Source organism: Mandrillus leucophaeus, unplaced genomic scaffold (genome assembly GCF_000951045.1).
Source record: "Mandrillus leucophaeus isolate KB7577 unplaced genomic scaffold, Mleu.le_1.0 Scaffold14, whole genome shotgun sequence".
Lineage (NCBI taxonomy): Eukaryota > Metazoa > Chordata > Mammalia > Primates > Cercopithecidae > Mandrillus > Mandrillus leucophaeus.
In genome coordinates, this window is record NW_012101365.1 from 942,360 (window position 1) to 961,538 (window position 19,179).

At 43.8% G+C, this 19,179-nt stretch overlaps 1 protein-coding gene across 1 annotated transcript in view; it reads right to left on the minus strand.

The window, feature by feature from the left end:
* Positions 1–19,179, minus strand: part of LOC105534939 (calreticulin-like) — a 50,001-nt gene that overhangs the window by 12,709 nt on the left and 18,113 nt on the right. Inside the window, 5 exon segments of the mRNA XM_011973878.1 lie at positions 2,256–2,492; positions 3,700–3,791; positions 5,493–5,515; positions 5,517–5,676; positions 9,874–9,975. Of these exon segments, the coding sequence (XP_011829268.1) occupies positions 2,256–2,492; positions 3,700–3,791; positions 5,493–5,515; positions 5,517–5,676; positions 9,874–9,975 (614 nt within the window).

Genomic DNA, 19,179 nt, shown 5'->3' on the forward strand with positions numbered 1-19,179 from the left:
CAAGCCCCGCCTCCCGGGTTCACGCCATTCTCCTGCCTCAGCCTCCCGAGTAGCTGGGAGTACAGGCGCCTGCCACCTCGCCCGGCTAATTTTTTTTTTTTGTATTTTAGTAGAGACGGGGTTTCACCATGTTAGCCAGGATGGTCTCGATCCCCTGAACTTGTGATCCGCCCGTCTCGGCCTCCCAAAGTGCTGGGATTACAGGCTTGAGCCACCGCGCCCGGCCAATCTTGAGTTCTTTAAGCTTAAATAAGACGGGAATTTCCCTTGTCTCTGGACACAACCTCCCCCACAATCATGGCCCCTTATTGTTATAATAGGTCTTTTAGCCTAGGTCCCTCTTCTTGAAGGCGTCTTGGTGACCTGCTTTGTATCCCAGTATGCTCCCAGGCCTGCATCAGTCCTTCCTTGTACCCCAGGACCCTCTGATTTCCCAAGACAGAGATCTACAAGATCAAAAATAGCCTACCCCAACTTTTATATTTCTATGCTGTTTAGCCTCCAAGGCTTTGCTCCGTCTGCCTGGCAGTTCGCTTTGGTTGTGACCATTTGTCCAGATTGACTGAAGGCTTCCATGCCAGCCCACCAAACTCACAGTCATTCAACACAATTGTGATTGGGATATTTCTCTGATTCCCAGCCAGTCCCAGCAGTTTTATGATTTCTAAGACAGATAGTTAGCAACCTATCCTGGGGGCTATAGTTGTGACAGTGCCCTGTCGATTTAATCAGTTTCCATCTTCCCTTATTCCACTCAACAGGGAGCACAGAGGCCTGCAGCCTCTCTATTCTCCTGAAGCCGTTGAGCCAAGCCAACCCTGACTACATCAGGTGCATGGTCCTCACCAGGAGGGGAGGGTCCATGTTTAGTCTTCCTACCCTAAGCCTGCCTTCTGGGCATGGCAGCAACCTAGCCCCTTATTTTTCCATGGTGCTAAAGGCCCAGACACTTTGCCTGATCATCTGCCTTAATTCCCTTACTACACCTCCCTCCACCAAGGACTGGGGCCCTTTGCTAAATCTCCCTACATGTGGCTAGGCAACTGCCCATCTCTCCGCAGCCCTCTCTTTAGGGGCTGGACTCCAGCTGCCTGGTCCCATGCTGACCCCTGCCTGACCTCAAGCATCTCTTCTGCCTGACACTGACCCTGCTCTGACCTGCACAGTAGCAATGTGGTGGGTGAGGCCCTTCCTGGCCTGGCTCCAACAGACCTTTCCAACCTAATCTCCTACCATGCCCCACCTTAACCTTATGTTCCCCAAATACTGAACCACTGCTTTCAGTTCTTTACACACCATGCTGTTTCCCAACTAACAACTGTGCCTTTGCTTCTGCTGTTCCTTGGGTCTGGAATGTCTTCCCTCTACCCCAGTTTCCCACTTACTTTTCTCTAATAAATCTATTATTTGAAATCCAGCATATTATTAATCTATAAAGGCCATACATTAAGGACTTCCTATATACCAGGCACTACATTATATATTTTTTATTAGCTCATTTAATCTTCACAGTAATGTTCACACATAAGTATTAAAATAATTCCTGTTTGCAAAATTGAACTTTCACAGCAGTTACGCTCCTTGTGCAGGGTTCACTGCTAGTAGGATGGGGTCCCATAGTTAGAAAATGGTGGTGCTCAAACCCATATCTGCCTGACCCCAGAGTTTATGTTCCCAACTCCTAAGTTAACTCACTCACTCAAGCATTTCCTTCTCTTTCCCAGACCGTTGCCTACACCTCAACTCAGGCTGGGCTGAGATCCTCTTTTGGGCTTTCACTGGCTTGCCTCCCTGGCTCTCAGCACTGATCACATATTTTGATCTTTGTTTTCTTATCTGCCTCCCTTACTATATTCAGAATCCCTAGAGGGCAAGAGTTATTCTATTAATAGCTATATCCAGTACAGCTTTCCAGAATAATAATAATGAGCCAATGAGTATACTCCACACCTTCCCCATATTGATAACTTAAGAGTCAAAAAGATGTAGGTTCAAATCTTGGTTCTAACGCGTATATGCTTGTGCAAGTTACTTCATTTTCTAAGCATCAGTTTCCTTATCCACAAAAGAGGGATCATAACACACTGTTCACAGTGGTTGCTGGATCCCCAACAAAAGTAAGTGGCTGCCCTCTTCCCTCCATGCCTCTTTGGAAAACAATATCTAGCTGAATACCTCCTTGAGGGATTGACGTCTCCAGTCTCTGCTCCATCATTCCCAGCCTCCTTCTCCTATTTCCACAGCTGAGACCCCACCTGCTTCCCAGTCAAACGCCCTCTGATCTCAGGTTTCTTGTCTTCCGGATCCTCTATGTGCAGGCATTCATCCCATTTCCTTGGTTTCCAGGCATAGGGGTCTTTTATTTTCCTGGGAGGCAAGAAGTCCCAATCCTCCTTCAGATTCCCAGCTGCCACCTGCTGGTTGTCATTTTTAACCTCATAAGTAGCATTGAAGCGAATAATCAGAGTATACAGGTGAGTGTCTTTATTGATCTATAAAGGGAATGGGGGAATACTTCAGTTCCATTTTGAACATCTTTAGATCCAAAGCATTCAATGCACCAGACCCTCAGTTCCCTGAATGCCACCACCCACATAGTCAGAAACAAACCTTACCATACTCTTTAACCCTTTTCTCTGGTAAACCTTATACGGATTCTGGACCTCTTCTCCTAGTACACACTCCTCTGGTCTCCCTAGCCTTCATCTTTCCCTGCACTGCGGCTCTCATCATTCTCTGATCTTACCTGTCTTTCTGCCTGTCCCACTAGACTGTGAGCAGGAGTCATACATGATTTATCTGTTGTGTCTGCAGCTTGCAGCATGAGGCCTGCCCCAGAGGAGGACCTCAGAGAGCTTCTGCGTGGTACAGCCTTTATACCATCTTGCTAAAGAAGGCTTTGGGTGTGAAACACTCATTCTCCAACGACTCCTGTGGGCTTCTGTAGGCTCGGTTCCTGCCTCTCTCTATGCTCCCACTTGCAGTGCTACTCTTTCTCAAGTCGCTTTGACTTTTCTCCTGTGATTATCTTTTCTAAGAATTCAGTTCTCCCTAAAATTGTCTTATCACTTCACAAGATCAAGTCACGTTCATCTTTCAAAGTGCAGCTCAGGGGAACTCTTCTCTAGGAAGTACTTCCTAAGCCTCCAGGGTGGGTAGGGGTCCTCTTCTGTGCTCCCACAGATGCCCATCATACTAGGTAGTCACTCTGCTTGACTCTTACCTTCATTGACTGTGAGTTCTGTGAAGTCAAAGGCCATGTCTGGCCCACTCTGTCCCCAGCCTAAGGCCCAGCACAGAGTTAGTATTTGGTGAATGCCTGTTGAGTTGTTGATGAAATCCACCTACCATCTTCTAGCCAACCTAGGTGTCTCTAACTTGATGTTACTATGATAAACTGACCCCCCATTCCCATTTCTAAGTCCAACAGTCCCTCCTTCCCCCATCCTCTCCAACGTCTAGCAGTGGGGAACTGGGCCATGCCAAGTATTGTTCCACAAGAGGACCTCATATAACTTCTTAGGCTTTTGGATCAACTGCTCCTTTATGAAATCCTGCAATTTATAGCATTTCTCCAGATCTACTTTTTAACCTGCAAAATGGAGATGACAGTTTTAATTTATAGGATTTTGTAAGAATTAAATAACACATATAAAATACATCTCCTTCCCCCTTGGCTGAGGATAAGCATACACTCACCCTGCACTTGATGGTGTTGTTCTCATGGTATTTCCCTCGGTAATGAAGGATGACCTGTACTTTGTTGTTGCCAAAGTCACAAATGTCAGGGCCTGGAAATTAAACCCCAAAGCATAATTTCACGTAACTTTAAGGCAGTTTGCCTGGTCTAAGGCCAAGACCCAAGACAAACACAGCATGTGTGTTAATCAGGGTCCTAGCAGGAAATAGATGGCACAATCAAATTTGGGATCATTTGAGAAGGATTTAATAAAAGGACGATTTACGAAGGTTGGGGCAGGACATTGTGAAAACATAAAGTACAGTGCTATGCTCAGGGCTAGCAACAATGGGGTTCGACCCCTAGGCCTAAAGGGGCTAGAAGGCGTGCTTGCCAGAGCCTGGAAGAAAGAATCCTGTGGAAAAGACAGGCAAGAGAGACACTGACTTTCAGTTGAGGAACACAACTCTCTTTTCCACCTCTGATCTCCCAGGGTTCCCATTGACCAAACCTAACCAGAAACCCCTTCTGTGCCAGGCATTTTATACCATGTCATTTAATTCTTACAACAAATAGGTGTCACTATCCCCCACTTTTAGCTGGGAAAATGGTGGCTCAGAACAGTTAAGCAGGTTGCTCAAACTCAAACAGCTAGTAAGTAGCATTGTTGGTATTCAAACCCAAGCCTACCTAGAAATACAGCCTGGGGCCCTTTATGCTTTGTAAAAACTCCAGAAGGAACTCTAGAGATCATCAGTGTCTCTAAGCCCAGAAAGCCTTATCTGCCAACTGTCAGGAACAGATTCAACATAATTTTCTCTTCTTTTCTTTTCTTTCTTTTTGAGACGGAGTCTCAGAGTCTCACTCTGTCGCCCAGGCTGGAGTGTAGTGGTGCAACCTTGGCTCACTGCAACCTCTGCCTCCCAGGTTCAAGCAATTCTGCTGCCTCAGCCTCCTGAGTAGCTGGAATTATGGGGGCCCGCCACCATGCCCAGCTAATTTTTTTTTTTCTCGAAATGGAGTCTTGCTCTATCACCCAGGCTAGAGTGAAGTGGTGCAATCTCGGCTCACTACAACCTCCACCTCCCGGGTTCAAGCAATTATCCTGCCTGGTATTACAGGCACCCACTACCACGCCCAGCTAATTTTTGTATTTTCAGTAGAGATGGGGTTTCACCATGTTGGCCAGGTTGGTCTTGAACTCCTGACCTCAGGTGATCTACCCACCTCAGCCCCCCGCAGAGTACTGGGATTACAGGCGTGAGCCACTGCAACCAGCCTTAATTTAATTTTCAGCCTTACCTCCCACGTTACCACTCTCTGACTATCCAAAGCACACACGTGCTTAAGTAAGATCTGGACTGCCCCAAGGAGGCCTAGTTACATATTTAGGTTACAGATGCAACACTCTGGACACATTTCAGATACTAAAAAAAAAGGTCACTTCCCTGACCTCCTGTGCCTTTCTCTCACTGAGGCAGAGTACAGTGCCTTACTGTAGTGTACCTTTGAGAGGGTCTACATAGCTGATGACCTCCTTCTCCTCTTCTGAGAACTGGAGAATGTCTCCCTGTGCTATAGATTTCTTAATATGGTACCATGTGCCTCCTCACCTCTGTGGTTTACTTATATTAACATTCAGGTTTAGAGTTGCTTTTTTCAGGTCTTTGAAGAGTCCTACTACGTGGAGACAGGGGTGGAGTTATCATATTAGACATTTTCTGTTCCAAGTGAATCTGAACGTTTTCAACAACTACAGTGGCTGTCATTAGGACCTAATGTAGCTGACAGTGACTGCTATCAGACAGCTTACCAAACATGATGTAATACTCAGATCCTGGTGGTGGCAGGAAAGAGTTTTAGATATCCGCCACCACAATCGATGCTTTGCTGGTGTTTTACTGAAAACCGAACCACCAAGGTCTCATTCTCATTGCTGAATGGTTTCAGCCTGGTTGAGAGGGCATAAAACTTAGCATCTTCACTGGTTTGGAGACCTAGAAGCAGAAAGCACAGAGTCTTCAGGCTTAATTACCCAAAAAGCAGCCAGAGAGATCCAGCACTTAACCTCACCAATCTCTGGTATTTTCTTCCACACCTGTGCTGAAAGCTTTGCACACATTCTTTTATTCAAGCCTCAGAGCAACCCTGCAAAACGAGTATTATCTCCACTTTACAATCAGGAGGCTGAGTCATAAGGAGGTGAGTGACCTGCCTAGGGCCACATAGCTAGTAAGGAGCCAAGCTGGAATTTTAAGCCATGTTTGTCTGATTCTTTCCCCATACCATGCTATCTCTGATTTTCAAGAGATACTTGAAGACTGTTCTACAACTTTACAAAACAAAGACCTGTTTTTCTGAGTCTCCCCTGGGTGACCAGAATGAGATTCTACCCTACAAAAGTGCTGTGGTTGAAAGAGCCCCTGCACTTTCCAGACATCTTCCTACCATAGCCTAGTAGATCAAATAGTAATCATTGCTAACATTCACTGAACACTTACTCATTGCCAATGTGTTTCATTCATATATATTACTACTGTACTTAAGCTTCATAATAACCCTATGAAGTGGGTTCTCCTAATTTCTCTGCTTTATCATGAAGCCATTGAGGCTATTTCACTGGTGCAGGATCACTCAACCAGTTCATTTAATTCTAAAGACCCCATCCTCAACCACAAGACTTTACTTCCTCCTCCAGAGAGTATCAGGGCAATAATAGATCTCAGAGCCTTTCTTGTCTAACCACATTACTTTATAAATGAGCAGACCAAGCCCCAGTGAGGAAAAGTTACTTATCCAAGACCATAGTGTCACAAATGAATCATGCCATACAAGCCAAGTCTCCTGGCTTCCAGGCTAGTGGTCTTTCTATTATTCCATGCTGCTGCCCAGCTTACTGGTTAGGGCTCTGTTAACTCTCTGAGTTTCAATTCCACACCAGCAAAATGTGGAGAATTACTCCTATGTCATAGGAGTCCTGTTGAAGGTCAAGTGAGTGAGAGATCTGAGAAGTACTTTGTAAACTGTCAACATAAAATGCAAGGGGCTATCATTATTCGTACTTGGTGAGGGTCCTTCCTTTTTCTTTTTCTTTTGAGACAGAGTCTTGCTCTGTCGCCAGCCTGGAGTGCAGTGGCATAATCTCGGCTCACTGCAACCTCCACCTCCCGGGTTCAAATGATTCTCCTGCCTCAGCCTCCCAAGTGGCTGGGATTATAGGTGCCCACCACCACGCCTGGCTAATTTTGTATTTTTAGTAGAGATAGGGTTTCACCATGTTGGCCAGGCTGGTCTCGAACTCCGACAGGCGTGAGTCACCGCACCCAGCTGGGTCCTTCCTTATGATCCCACAGCTCTCTGTACTTTCCTGGGTCACACTATGTTGAAACTAGGTTTATTTCAGTCTCTTTGAATAATTTTTAGCTTCTGAAAAACAGGGGCTTCTTTATATTCCCAGAATCTGGAACAGGACCTGGCATAGAAGAAAGGCTCAATAAGTATGTGTTAAATTATACGGAAGAATCACAGGTTCTGAATTAGACATCTCATGAGCATTTATTGTACACAAGGCTCTGTGGTAAACACTTTCACATCTGACATTATGTTAGGAGCTGTCTACATTTTAAAGAATATGCTTGACCTGGCATGGTGGTTCATGCCTCTAATCCCAGCACTTCAGTATGTCAAAGCAGGAGGATTGCTTGAGGCCAGGAGTTTAAGACCAGCATGGGCAACATAATGAGACCTTGTCTTTGCAAAAAATTTTAAAAATTAGTTGGGGATGGTGGTACATGCCTGTAGTCCCAGCTACTCCAGAGCCTGAGGTGGGAGAATCATTTGGGCCCAGAAGTTTGAGGCTGCAGTGAGCTACGATCACACCATTGCACTCCAGCTTGGGTGACAGAGCAAGACCCATCTTAATCAAAACAAAATAAAATTAAACAAAGTATGCTTGCTTCCCCAAAGACCCCAAGAACAGCTAGAGTAACCAGGGAAGACTTCATGGAGGAGGGAGTGTGCACAAGGGAAAGAGCACTGAACCTGCAGGCAAGACCAAGTTTTGAGTCTCTATTCTGCCAAACACTACTTTGTAGCTCGATTCCACCTGCCTTCTCTCTAAGCCTCTTTTGTAACCCAGGACTCTTCTAGAGAACAAGGAGGAATCTAATGAACCTGAATGGGATACAATGTGAGGGACAACAACCAAGAAATCACACTGAGAGGAGATGGGTGGCTGAGCAGACTACCCTCACTGGCACCACCAAGGCACAGCTTCCCACGGGTCATGCTGTCTCCAGTTTCTCTCTACTCTGGAAACGGTTTTCCCTTTAATACCGTTTAATACTCTGGGAACAGTTTTCCAGAGTGGATTTAAAATTTAAAATTCTCAAGCCAGTTCATAATTCTCTCCTTTAATCAGTATGAAAATGAGATTCATAACAGTAGCCAGGAGGAAGAAGATGGGAAATCACTTCAGGGAATGATCAGTGGATTCTACTTAGAGGACAAAAGCTTTCTCAGACAAAAAACTCAAGCCTGCAGAACTTGTGCTCAGAGCTCACCTTTCCTTCACAATATTATTTGGCTCTTAACAAAAGCCCTGTCTAATGAGCATGGCAGGCGATGGTTATTATCTCCATCTAGTATTGAAGCTCAGAGAAATAAGAATTGCTGAAATTATGCAGCTAGTAAGTCATGGGAGTTAGCCCTAGGGTCTGTCCGGTCCTCTCTCCATCACAGTAAGCTCCTCTAGGGAAGAACAACATTTGGATGTTATATAGTGCCTTCCCCTGTTTCAAGTGCAGCATGCTATTTTTAAAATCCTAGGGGGTTGGGGAAAGCAAGAGTCCAGCAGTAATGAATATAGTCCCTAGAGTCAGACCCAGAATCAGGTTCTACCTCTTGCCAGCTGTGTATATAACCTCGGGCAAATAACTTCTCCGAGGCTCCTCTGAAAAACTGGGAAAATAGTAGTAATCATTTATTAAAGTTGTTAAGAAGACTAACAGGGATTTGTGGAAGGGCTTAGTTTTGAACTCCTGTTATTCAATGAATGGACATATTATTTTTGTGGAGAGTTCATTCTTTTCCATCTACTAATTTTTTTAGTATATGTGCTGCCGAAGGGAGCACTCCATCTACTAACTTTTTATTTTAGGAAAGAGAAATGAATTGGGTGGGCCAGGTGCAGTGGCGCTCATGCCTGTAATCCCAGCAATGTGGAAGGCCGAGGTGGGTGGATCACCTGAGATCAGGAGTTCGAGACCAGCCTTACTAACATGGTGAAATCCTGTCTCTACTAAAAATACAAAAATTAGCTGGGTGTGATGGCACATGCCTGTAGTCCCAGCTACTTGGGAGGCTGAGGCCAGAGAATCACTTGAACCGCAGAGGCAGAGGTTGCAATGAGCCATGATCGTGCCACTACACTCCAGCCTGAGCGACAGAGTGAGACTCCATCTCCAAAAAAAAAAAAGGTCGGGTGCAGTGGCTCACGCCTGCAATCCCAACACTTTGGGAGGCCGAGGTAGGTGGATCACCTGAGGTTGGGAGTTTGAGAACAGCCTGACCAACATGGTAAAACCCTGTCTTTACTAAAAATGCAAAATTAGCTGGGCATGGTAGTGCATGCCTGTAATCCCAGCTACTTGGGAGGCTGAGGCAGGAGAATCACTTGAACCCAGGAGGCCGAGTTTGTGGTAAGTCGAGATTGCACCTTTGCACTTCAGCCTGGGCAACAAGTGCGAAACTCCGTCTGAAAAAAAAAAAAGGGCAGACGCGATGGCTCATGCCTGTAATCCCAGCACTTTGGGGGTTGAGGCGGGCAGATCACAAGGTCAAGAGATGGAGACCATCCTGGCCAACATGGTGAGACCTCGTCTCTACTAAAAATACTAACATTAGCTGGGCAGGGTGGCTCGCACTTTTAGTCCCAGCTACTCAGGAGGCTGAGGCAGGAGAATCACTTGAACCTGGGAGGTGGAGGTTGCAGTGAGCCGAGATCACAGCATTGCACTCCAGCCTGAGCAACAGAGAGAGACTCCATCTCAAAAAAAAAAAAAAAAAAAAAGGAAATGAATTTGGTGATTGGGTGATATCACAGACAAAAACAGTTGTATAAAAGTCAGAATTTCCCCAATTAGTATATTAATATACAATAATTATATGTGCTAATACTGAGTTCCAGTATTTACCTTTATCTTTTTCTTTGTCTCCATAAAATTTTCCTGCAGTGAGCTGAAATTTACCATAATCTGGCTGATGTTTAGACTGCACCCATCGTTTTTTCCATTCATCTATAAGTAAAGGAGAAAAAAAAGAACTTAAAGACAAAATGCAGCTAATACTGACCAAGACTTACAGGAATAGTAAAGGTATGTCAAGGGATGACTCTAGTATTCCTGAAATTCCTCTCATTGTCCGATTGTCTGAATCCCACTATTTGTGTATTACCATGTGCAGTGGCTTGAATACCAAGTAGTTGAGGCACTTATACTTTAATACCCTACTTCACCCTCCTCTATGACAGTTAAGAGCTGAAGATCACCATCGGAATGTATGGTTGAAAGGCATGAAACAGGCCAGGCACAGTGGCTCATACCTGTAATCCCAACACTTTAGGAGGCCAAGGCAGGCAGATGACAAGGTCAGGAGTTCAAGACCAGCCTAGCCAATATGGTGAAACCCTGTTTCTACTAAAAATACAAAAAATTAGCCAGACATGGTGGTGGACGCCTGTAGTCCCAGCTACTCAGGAGGCTGAGGCAGGAGAATCATTTAAACCCAGGAGGTGGAGGTTGCAGTGAGCTGGATTGCATAATTGCCCTCCAGCGTGGGTGACAGAGCAAGACTCCGTCTCAAAAAAAAAAAAAAAAAAAAGGAAATGAATTTGGTGATTGGTTGGGTGATCACAGACAAAAACAAAAACAAAAGAAAGTCATGAAACATTTATTCTCATAAAAGTAGATGGAAAACTGTGCTTAGAGGGACTCATCCCTTATACATATTTATGTTTAGTAAAGTAATAAAATCAGCTCACCAAGTAAAGAGATTAGCAACAACATTTTATGCCTTCTTGAATTAGTAATGATGATAATGAACAATCAATTTCCATTTACCCTGTTCTGTTGCTTAAACTTTTTAATCTCTTTCTTGTAGTTTCAAGGAGATGCTGATAAATTTGTTTTGCTTTGGCATGGATGGCATGTAGACAAAGAGGCATTCTTCCTGGGTCCTGGCACTCCATCCAAATATTCAGTGCCTTTCTGATTTTATGCTTCAGAGTTGCTGACTCCCATTTCCTGGGCCCACTATGGGTCCCAGAGTCACAGGGCAATTTGGCAGCTTTAGCTGGAAGAGGCCTTCGGGGTAAACTTTATTTGATCTTCTCCCTGTAGTTCAATGGATAGTTCTCTTCTCCCACTCCCCAATATCTAGGTTTTGTTTGTTTGTTTCATTTTTTTGAGACAGAGTCTCACTCTGTCACCCAGGCTGGAGTGCAGTGGCCTGATCTCAGCTCACTGCAACCTCAGCCTCCTGGGTTCAAGCGATTCTTCTGCCTCAGCCTCCTGAGTAGCTGGGATTACAGGTGCCTGCCACCTCACCCAGCTAATTTTTTTTTTTTTTTTTTTTTGTATTTTTAGTAGAGACAGAGTTTCACCATATTGGCCAGTCTAGTTTCGAATTCCTGACCTCAAGTGATCCACCTACCTCGGCCTCCCAAAGTGCTAGGATTACAGGCGTGAGTCATAGTGCCCAGCCTCCAGTATCTAGGTTTATTACCTTATCTCTACTCATGAATATCCCACATCAACACACATCCAGCAAGACCACCCTGAGCTGGCTCTGTCAGCTCCTATTACTCATGTCTGATGACTCAACTGTTTCCCCTTATGAGACCCAGGGGACTTGAGCTTGCTTTTGAAAGAGTTAAGAACATGCCACTCCAAAATACGCTGCTCTTCCATATCGACTATTTTGAATTAAAGGCACTTATAAAACAGCAAGTGCAAGAAGATCACTCTGACCTTCATTCTGTTTCTGAAAAGCAGGGGAAAATTCCCCACATGAAAGATGTCTTCCCTATACCAAAAGGAAAGTAACACTTTTATTATCAAAGACAGGAAGTTGAAGCCAAAGGAAATCTAGACAAACAAACTTTGTTAAACTAACCCTTATCTCCCTCGTCACTTTTCTACCTAATTATCCTGGCCCAAGCCCCTTTCCCTTACCACATTTCACAACTTACTATTCTTTGTCCAATTCACCACACAAGTAGTTGACTCTAACTGCTTCTATAGGTCGTCATTTCCTTAGGAGGGCTCCCCTGTCACATAAAACTTACATTAAATACATTTCTATGCTTTTCTCCTGTTAATCTGTCTGATGTCAATTTAATTTTCAGGCCCTACTGAAAAAATTCTAAAAGGGAAGAGGTTTTACCTCTTCAACACTTTCTGTGGTCTCCCCCTGTCTCTTTCAAGGTCATGGTAATTAGACAGGTCTTGGGGACCACCTCTGTCACTCTCTCCTGAGGGAGGGGCCCCAGGAGCTTCTTTCAGCCTTAACTTGCTGTGGCTTGAATTAAGTGGATCCTGCTTCCCTGACCATCATCTACCCAGTGAAGGATAATGATAGATGCCAAGGCAAAAAGATGTGTTATGTGTTAGGCCCTCCTGGGGTTCCCTAAAAACTTCACTTTATTCACGCTCATGGACAATGCTGTGAGATAGGTGTTTTGTTGGTTGTTTTTGTTTTTTGTTTTCAGGGTCTTTTTTTGTTTGTTTTGAGACAGGGTCTTTCTCTGTCGCCCAGGTTGGAGTGCAGTGGCACGATCATGGCTCACTGCAGCCTCAATCTCCTGGGCTCAAGCAATCCTCCCAACTCAGTCTCCTAAGCAGCTGGGACCCCAAGCACACCACTACACCTGGCTAATTTTTTGATTCTTTATAGAAATTAGGATCTCACTATGTTAGCCAGGCTGGTCTCAAACTCCTGGGCTCAAGCAATCCTACTTCCTTGGCCTCTCAAAGTACTGGGATTACGGGCATGAGCCACCACGCCTGGTTAGATAGGTATTTTTAAATACCATTTTGCATCTAGTAAGTGGTAGACCTGAGATTTGAACCCAAATCTGTCTGATTTAAAAACTGTCTCATATAGTTTGAATGCATGTCCCCACCAAATCTCATGTTGAATTGTAATCTCCAATGTTGGAGGTGGGGCCTGGTGGGAGGTGTTTGGATCATGGGGGAATCCTTCATGAATAGCTTGGGGCATCCCCTTGGTGATCAGTGAACTCTGGCTCTGAGTTTGCTCTGAGATCTGGTCCTTTCAAAGTGTGTGGCACCTCCCCCTCCTACTCTCTCTCTTGCTCTCATTCCTGTTTTCATCATGTGACATACCTGCTCCCCCTTCACCTTCCGCCATGATTATACGCTTCCCGAACCCTCCCCAGAAGCTGAGCAGATACCAGAACCATGCTTCCTGTAAATCCTGCAGAATCGTGAGCCAATTAAGCCTCGTTTCTTTATAAATTACCCAGTCTCAGGCATTTCTTTTTTTCCTTTTTTTCTTTTTTTGACGGAGTCTCGCTCTGGCCCAGGCTGGAATCCAGTGGCGTGATCTCGGCTCACTGCAACCACTGCCTGCGGTTCAAGCGTGCCACCACGCCCGGCTAATTCTTTGTATTTTTAGTAGAGATGGGGTTTCAACCTGTTAGCCAGGATGGTCTCCATCTCCTGACCTGGTGATCCACCCACCTTGGCCTCCCAAAATGCTGGGATCACAGGCCCGAGCTACCGCTCCCGGCCCTAGTCTCAGGCATTTGTTTATAGCAATGCAAGAATGGCCTACTACATTGTCTTTTCTCTGAAAGAAGAAAGAAAAAGTGCTATGTACAAAAAAATGTGTGTAAGGCCGGGCGCGGTGGCTCACGCCTGTAATCCCAGCACTTTGGGAGGCTGAGGCGGGCGGATCACAAGGTCAGGAGTTCGAGACCATCCTGGCCAACATAGTGAAACCCCCAGTCTCTAATAAAAATACAAAAAAAAAAATAGCTGGGCGTGGTGGCGGGCACCAGTAGTCCCAGCTACTCGGGAGGCTGAGGCAGGAGAATGGCGGGAACCCGGGAGGTGGAGCTTTCAGTGAGCTGAGATCCTGCCACTGTACTCTAGCCTGGGTGACAAAGCAAGACTCCGTCTCAAAAAAAAGAAGAGAAAAAATGTGTGTAATAATCATAGCTACTGTTCGGAACCATATGTCAGGCACTGTGCTGAGTATTTTCATGCATCATCTCATTGCATTCTCATAATAGCCCTGTGATGAATGTCCTATTTCTTCCCCATTCAAAAGATAGAGAAATAGAAGCTCAGAATCTTGCCCAAAAGCCCAGTTGTAAGTAAGTGGGTAAGCCAGGCTCAGACCCAGTTCTAGGAAACACCAAAATCTGTACTTTTAACTTCTATACATGACTTCCCATGAAATCACGTGTGAGAAAAGCCCTTTGTAACCCGAAGAGTGTGCAACAAATGTAAGATTCAATCATAGCACTTCAAGGTCTGTAATTAATAGTTTGTGTATAATTTGAGTAATGTCTGTCTTCTCTACTAGACTAGTAAAATCTATAACTATTCTGCTGACTGTTGTGTGCCAGTATTTAGCACAGAGTAAATAACCAAAAATATCTGTTGAATAACTAAATGGATGCATGATCATGACTTTTGCCTAAGCCATAAGATTCTTAGCCTTACTAATGGATTGACTCTTTTATTCTCCATTTGACAAATGTTAATTGATTCTAAAAAACTTGTAGAAATAGTTGTATAACTTTGGCCTTGAACTTAACGGTAGAAGAGGTTAGAATAGAACTCAAAACTTCTCAGTGCTAATTATTTTTCTGGGTGAACAGTATCAATACAAATCAAACCTGACACAATTTAGGGTGTCTCAAAATAAGGAGCCTCTCTTCTTGTTAGGAGAATAATATCATATGATTAATGAAGTCCCTTTAACTTTTCACATTTTTTCTCTTAACATCATAACATCATAAAAGGCTCAAGCCAGAATGACCCTTTAGTGGTCATTTAATCTGACTTCCTCATATTAGAGGTAGGGAAACTGAAACCCAGAGAAGGAAGTGACTTGCCCATGCACACAGAGTTGTCAGTTACAGATCTGAGACTAGAACCCAGTTCTTCTGCACCCTTGTTTTGGGCTAATTAATTGCTTTCTTCAAGAAACGCTTATTGAGTATTCAGTCTGTGCCAGGCATCAGGTACACAGAAATGAGAATCTGACAAGGTCCTTTCAGAGACCTGTGAGTTTTAGGGAGTTTATAATCTGATGAAAGAGACAGACAAGTAAACAATTAAACGGTAAACAAGCAAACAGACAAGTCAAACAACAGTGTGGTAAGGGTAGTGATAGAAAGCACAGGGCAATAAAATTCAGAAAAACACTGACTGCTCCTCGGCATCAAGGCAGACTTCAGAGTAGGCATGCCTGAATGTCACATGAACTTATCTCTGTATCTGTACTTCCCAGAGTGTCTGGCTTGTGACGAAGCTCAAATCAAAAGACCTGGTTAGGGATTCATTTCTGCCTCCAGCTTCAGCAGAATCTTTTTTTTTTTTTTAGATGGATTCTCACTCTGTTGCCCAGACTGGAGTGCAGTGGTGCGATTTCAGCTCACTGCAGCCTCTTCAGCAGAATGTTGACCCTCTCTGAGATTCAGTTTCTTCATCTGTAGAAAGGGGTTACCTAAGGTATAGAGTTTCTTCTGGAAGAATTAACTGCATGCAACACCATGTTAGGCACACTAGAAGTGATCAATAAATACGACTTGAGTATTCGTGTGCATATGTAATCTGTGCATATGTATACAAGGATATACATAGGTAAACAAATGTAAATATTTTTAGATTTGAAAGTAAAAGCCGTGCTTTCCAGGTACATAGTCCTTAGACTCAGACAGAATAGGTCCATTAGAAATGCTTATTTAGATAAAAATACATATTTGCTGCCTTTATTCCACATAATCAGATTGTATTCTGCAAAAGAGAATTTGCTAGATGAGTTAAAGCTTCTCTCTTCAGGTGCCAACATGTTGTCTACATTTTCAATGAGAAATTTTTCTAGACATAATAAAAGACCCTGACCTCTAATATATATAATCCTAAACAAAATTTAAACTTTCCCAGGAGTTTGAGACCAGCCTGGGCAACATGGCGAAACCTCGTCTCTACGAAAAATTAGCCAGGCATGGTGATGCGTGCCTGTAGTCCCAGGTACTTGGGAGGTTGAGGTGGGAGGGTCACCTGAGCCCGGAGAGGTCAAGGCTGCAATAAGCCATGATTGTGCCACTGCACTCCAGCCTGGGTGACAGAGTAAGACTCTGTCCCAAAATACTACTACTACTACTAATAATAATAATAATTTAAATGTTCTTGAAGACTCAAGGCCTGTATTAGGCTGTAGTGTACAGCAGAGGTTTGGGTCTGGTTTTTAATGTTTCTGTCTGCACTGTCCTTGTTCTGCTGTGAGCACTCACTTCTCTCTGAGATCCATGTTTGCCTCTAGCAATCCAACCGATTCTCATGAGACCGGTAGACCTACATCCCTGCTTAACTGACTGCCAATTTACCTGCCTACTGCCTTTTCTTTCTTCCTTCCTGTCAGTCTACCTGTATGTCTGCCACACAGACCATAATAATTCAAATATTTATCAACTGTTAAAAAGCCTTGTGGGGTGGTGAACAGCATGAGATAAGAATCTCAGCCTTTCCACCGATTTCTGTATATGACCTGAGTAAATCACTTTTCTGAAGCTGTGTCCTCATGTATAAATAAGGATTATATTTAAACTCTTTAAAGAAAGGAATTCTGTGCCCATAGTAGGTGCTCAATAAATGTTTGTGGAATAACAGATTGGCATGAGGGCCAAATTAATTAAGATAGTAAATGTAACTATTGCTGCTGTCATTGAATGAGAGTCTTTAACAGGTCCTCCATTTATCTTGGAGGCTGTCATTTCTAATCAACTATACCCTAGAAAGCAGGCCAAATTTGCTAAAAAAAAAAGTGTGCATTAAAGAAGAGCCTCTATGCTGAAAGCAGAAAAGAATATAAGCTTTTCACTTAAACATTTACAGAGATCCTATGTTGAGCCAGTCTGAGTGCTAGATGCCAGGGTGCTAAAGTGAGCAAGACAATTCCTCAAGCCCTTAAGTCCTCAAGGAATTCACAATCTAATGGGAGAGACAGGCAAATAAATTATCTGCTTTTCTTATTTTATATTTCTTCATTTTTCAAAGTAAAATAATTTATTGTAGAAAATGTAGAAAGCCCAGAAGAAACAAATAAGCAGTAAAAACATCCATGATACCTACCGCTCAGAGATGACCATTGTTAACATTTTGATATACTATATTTCCTTCTAGCCTTTTCTTTTTTTTTTTTTTTTTTTTTTGAGACAGAGTCTTGCTCTGTTGCCCAGGCTAGAGTGCAGTGGCATGACCTTGACTCACCACAACCTTGTCTCTCAGGTTCAGGTGATCCTCCCACCTCAGGCACATGCCACCATACTAGCTAATTTTTGTTGTTTTTTTTTTTTTGTAGAGATGGAGTTTCACCATGTTGCCCAGGTTGGCCTCAAACTCCTGGGCTTAAGCAATCTGCCTGCCTCAGCCTCCCAAAGTGCTGGGATTATAAGGTGAGCCACTGCTCCTGACCAGAATGTCTTTCTACTGGGGTTTGTCTGACATTTTTCTCGTGGTTAGATAGAGGTTATAGGCTTTGGGGAAGAAGGCCACAGAGGTAAACGGCCATTCTCATGACATCATATTAATGATGCATGCTATTAACATGACATCACTGATGGTGTTAACACCAATCACCTGGCTGAGGCGGTATGTGTCAGGTTTCTCCATTGCAAAGTTACTCTTTTTCCCCCTTCTTTCCAAATTGCACTCTTTAAAAGACAGTCAATATGTACAGTCCACACTTAAGCAGTGGGGAGTTATGCTCCACCTCTTTGAGGGCAGAGTATTTACATAAATTATTTGGAATTCTTCTGTACAGGAGATTTGTCTATTTGTCCCTGTTTATTTACTCAATCATTTCTTTATACCAGTATGGACTCATGGATATTTATTTTATAACTTTTTTTTTTTTTTTAAGTAATAGGGTCTTACCGTGTCACCCAGACTGGAGTGCAGTGGCACAGTCATAGCTCAGTACAGCCTTGAACTCCTAGGCTCAAGGGATCTTCCCACCTCAGCTTCCTGAGTAGCTGGGCATGTGCCACTACAACTGGCTTTTTGTTGCTCAAATGTCTTTAGCCATTGGGAGCTCTTTCAGTTGGCTCCTATGTCCCTTTGACACACCCCGATCATTCTGATTTTTGAGCACTTCCTTACTTTCTAGAACTATAAGATGCTCAAGGCTCATCTTGTATATTCCCTTCTTCAGCCCTAGATCAGCCATTTCTCTAAGGAGGCCTAGTTCCTTTTATTGGACAATGGTATTATAAACCATGATATGGGCTCTGGGTGTCATTTACTTTTTTAAAGTAAATGTTTTAATTGGAGTATAACATTTATTCAGATTTATTCAGATAACATTTATTCAAAACATAAGTGTATAGCTTAATGAAATTTTAAGAAGAGAAATTTAAGGCAAATTTTCCAGGTACCTGGAATTATAATTGCTAACTGATGTATTAATTCCAAAGTCTCACTGCATCCAACTCATGCATCCCCTCTCATACCTTCAGAACGAAATTACCAAAACCGAGTGGTCACATCTGACAAGAGAAGAAGAAGCAGCTTCAACAGTCTTTTCTTTTCTTTTGAGACAAAGTCTCACTCTGTTACCCAGGCTGGAGTGCAGTGGCCCTATCCCAGCTCACTGCAACCTCCACTTCCTGGGTTCAAGCGATTCTCCTGCCTCAGCCTCCCGATTAGCTGGGATTACAGGCACGCACCACCATGCATGGCTACTTTTTTTGTAATTTTAGTAGAGACGGGATTTCACGGGGTTGGCCAGGCTGGTTTCGAACTCGTGACCTCAAGTGATCCACCCACCTCAGCCTCCCAAAGTGCCAGGATTACAGGTGTAAGCCACCGTACCTGGCCAACAGTCTTTTCAATAGATTTTCGTCCTGCCTTCCTCCTTCTATATACTCACTTGTTTATTAAGGGTTTATTATGTGCTAGGCACTGAACAAAATGAATCCCTTCCTTCATGGAATTTATATCCCAATTGGCAGGTAAGATGACAAACTTTAAACAAAATAACATATAAAAGGGCTGGGTGCAGTGGCTTATACCTGTAATCCTAGCACTTTGGGAGGCTGAGGCGGGCAGGCGGATCACTTGAGTTCAGGAGTTCGAGACTATTCAGGAGTCCTTGCCATCAGTTTGTACTTGAGACCTGGAAAGGCCAGCTGGATCAGGCCTATTCGGTTCGGGCATCAGTCCAGGGTGATTCTTCCCCAGGCT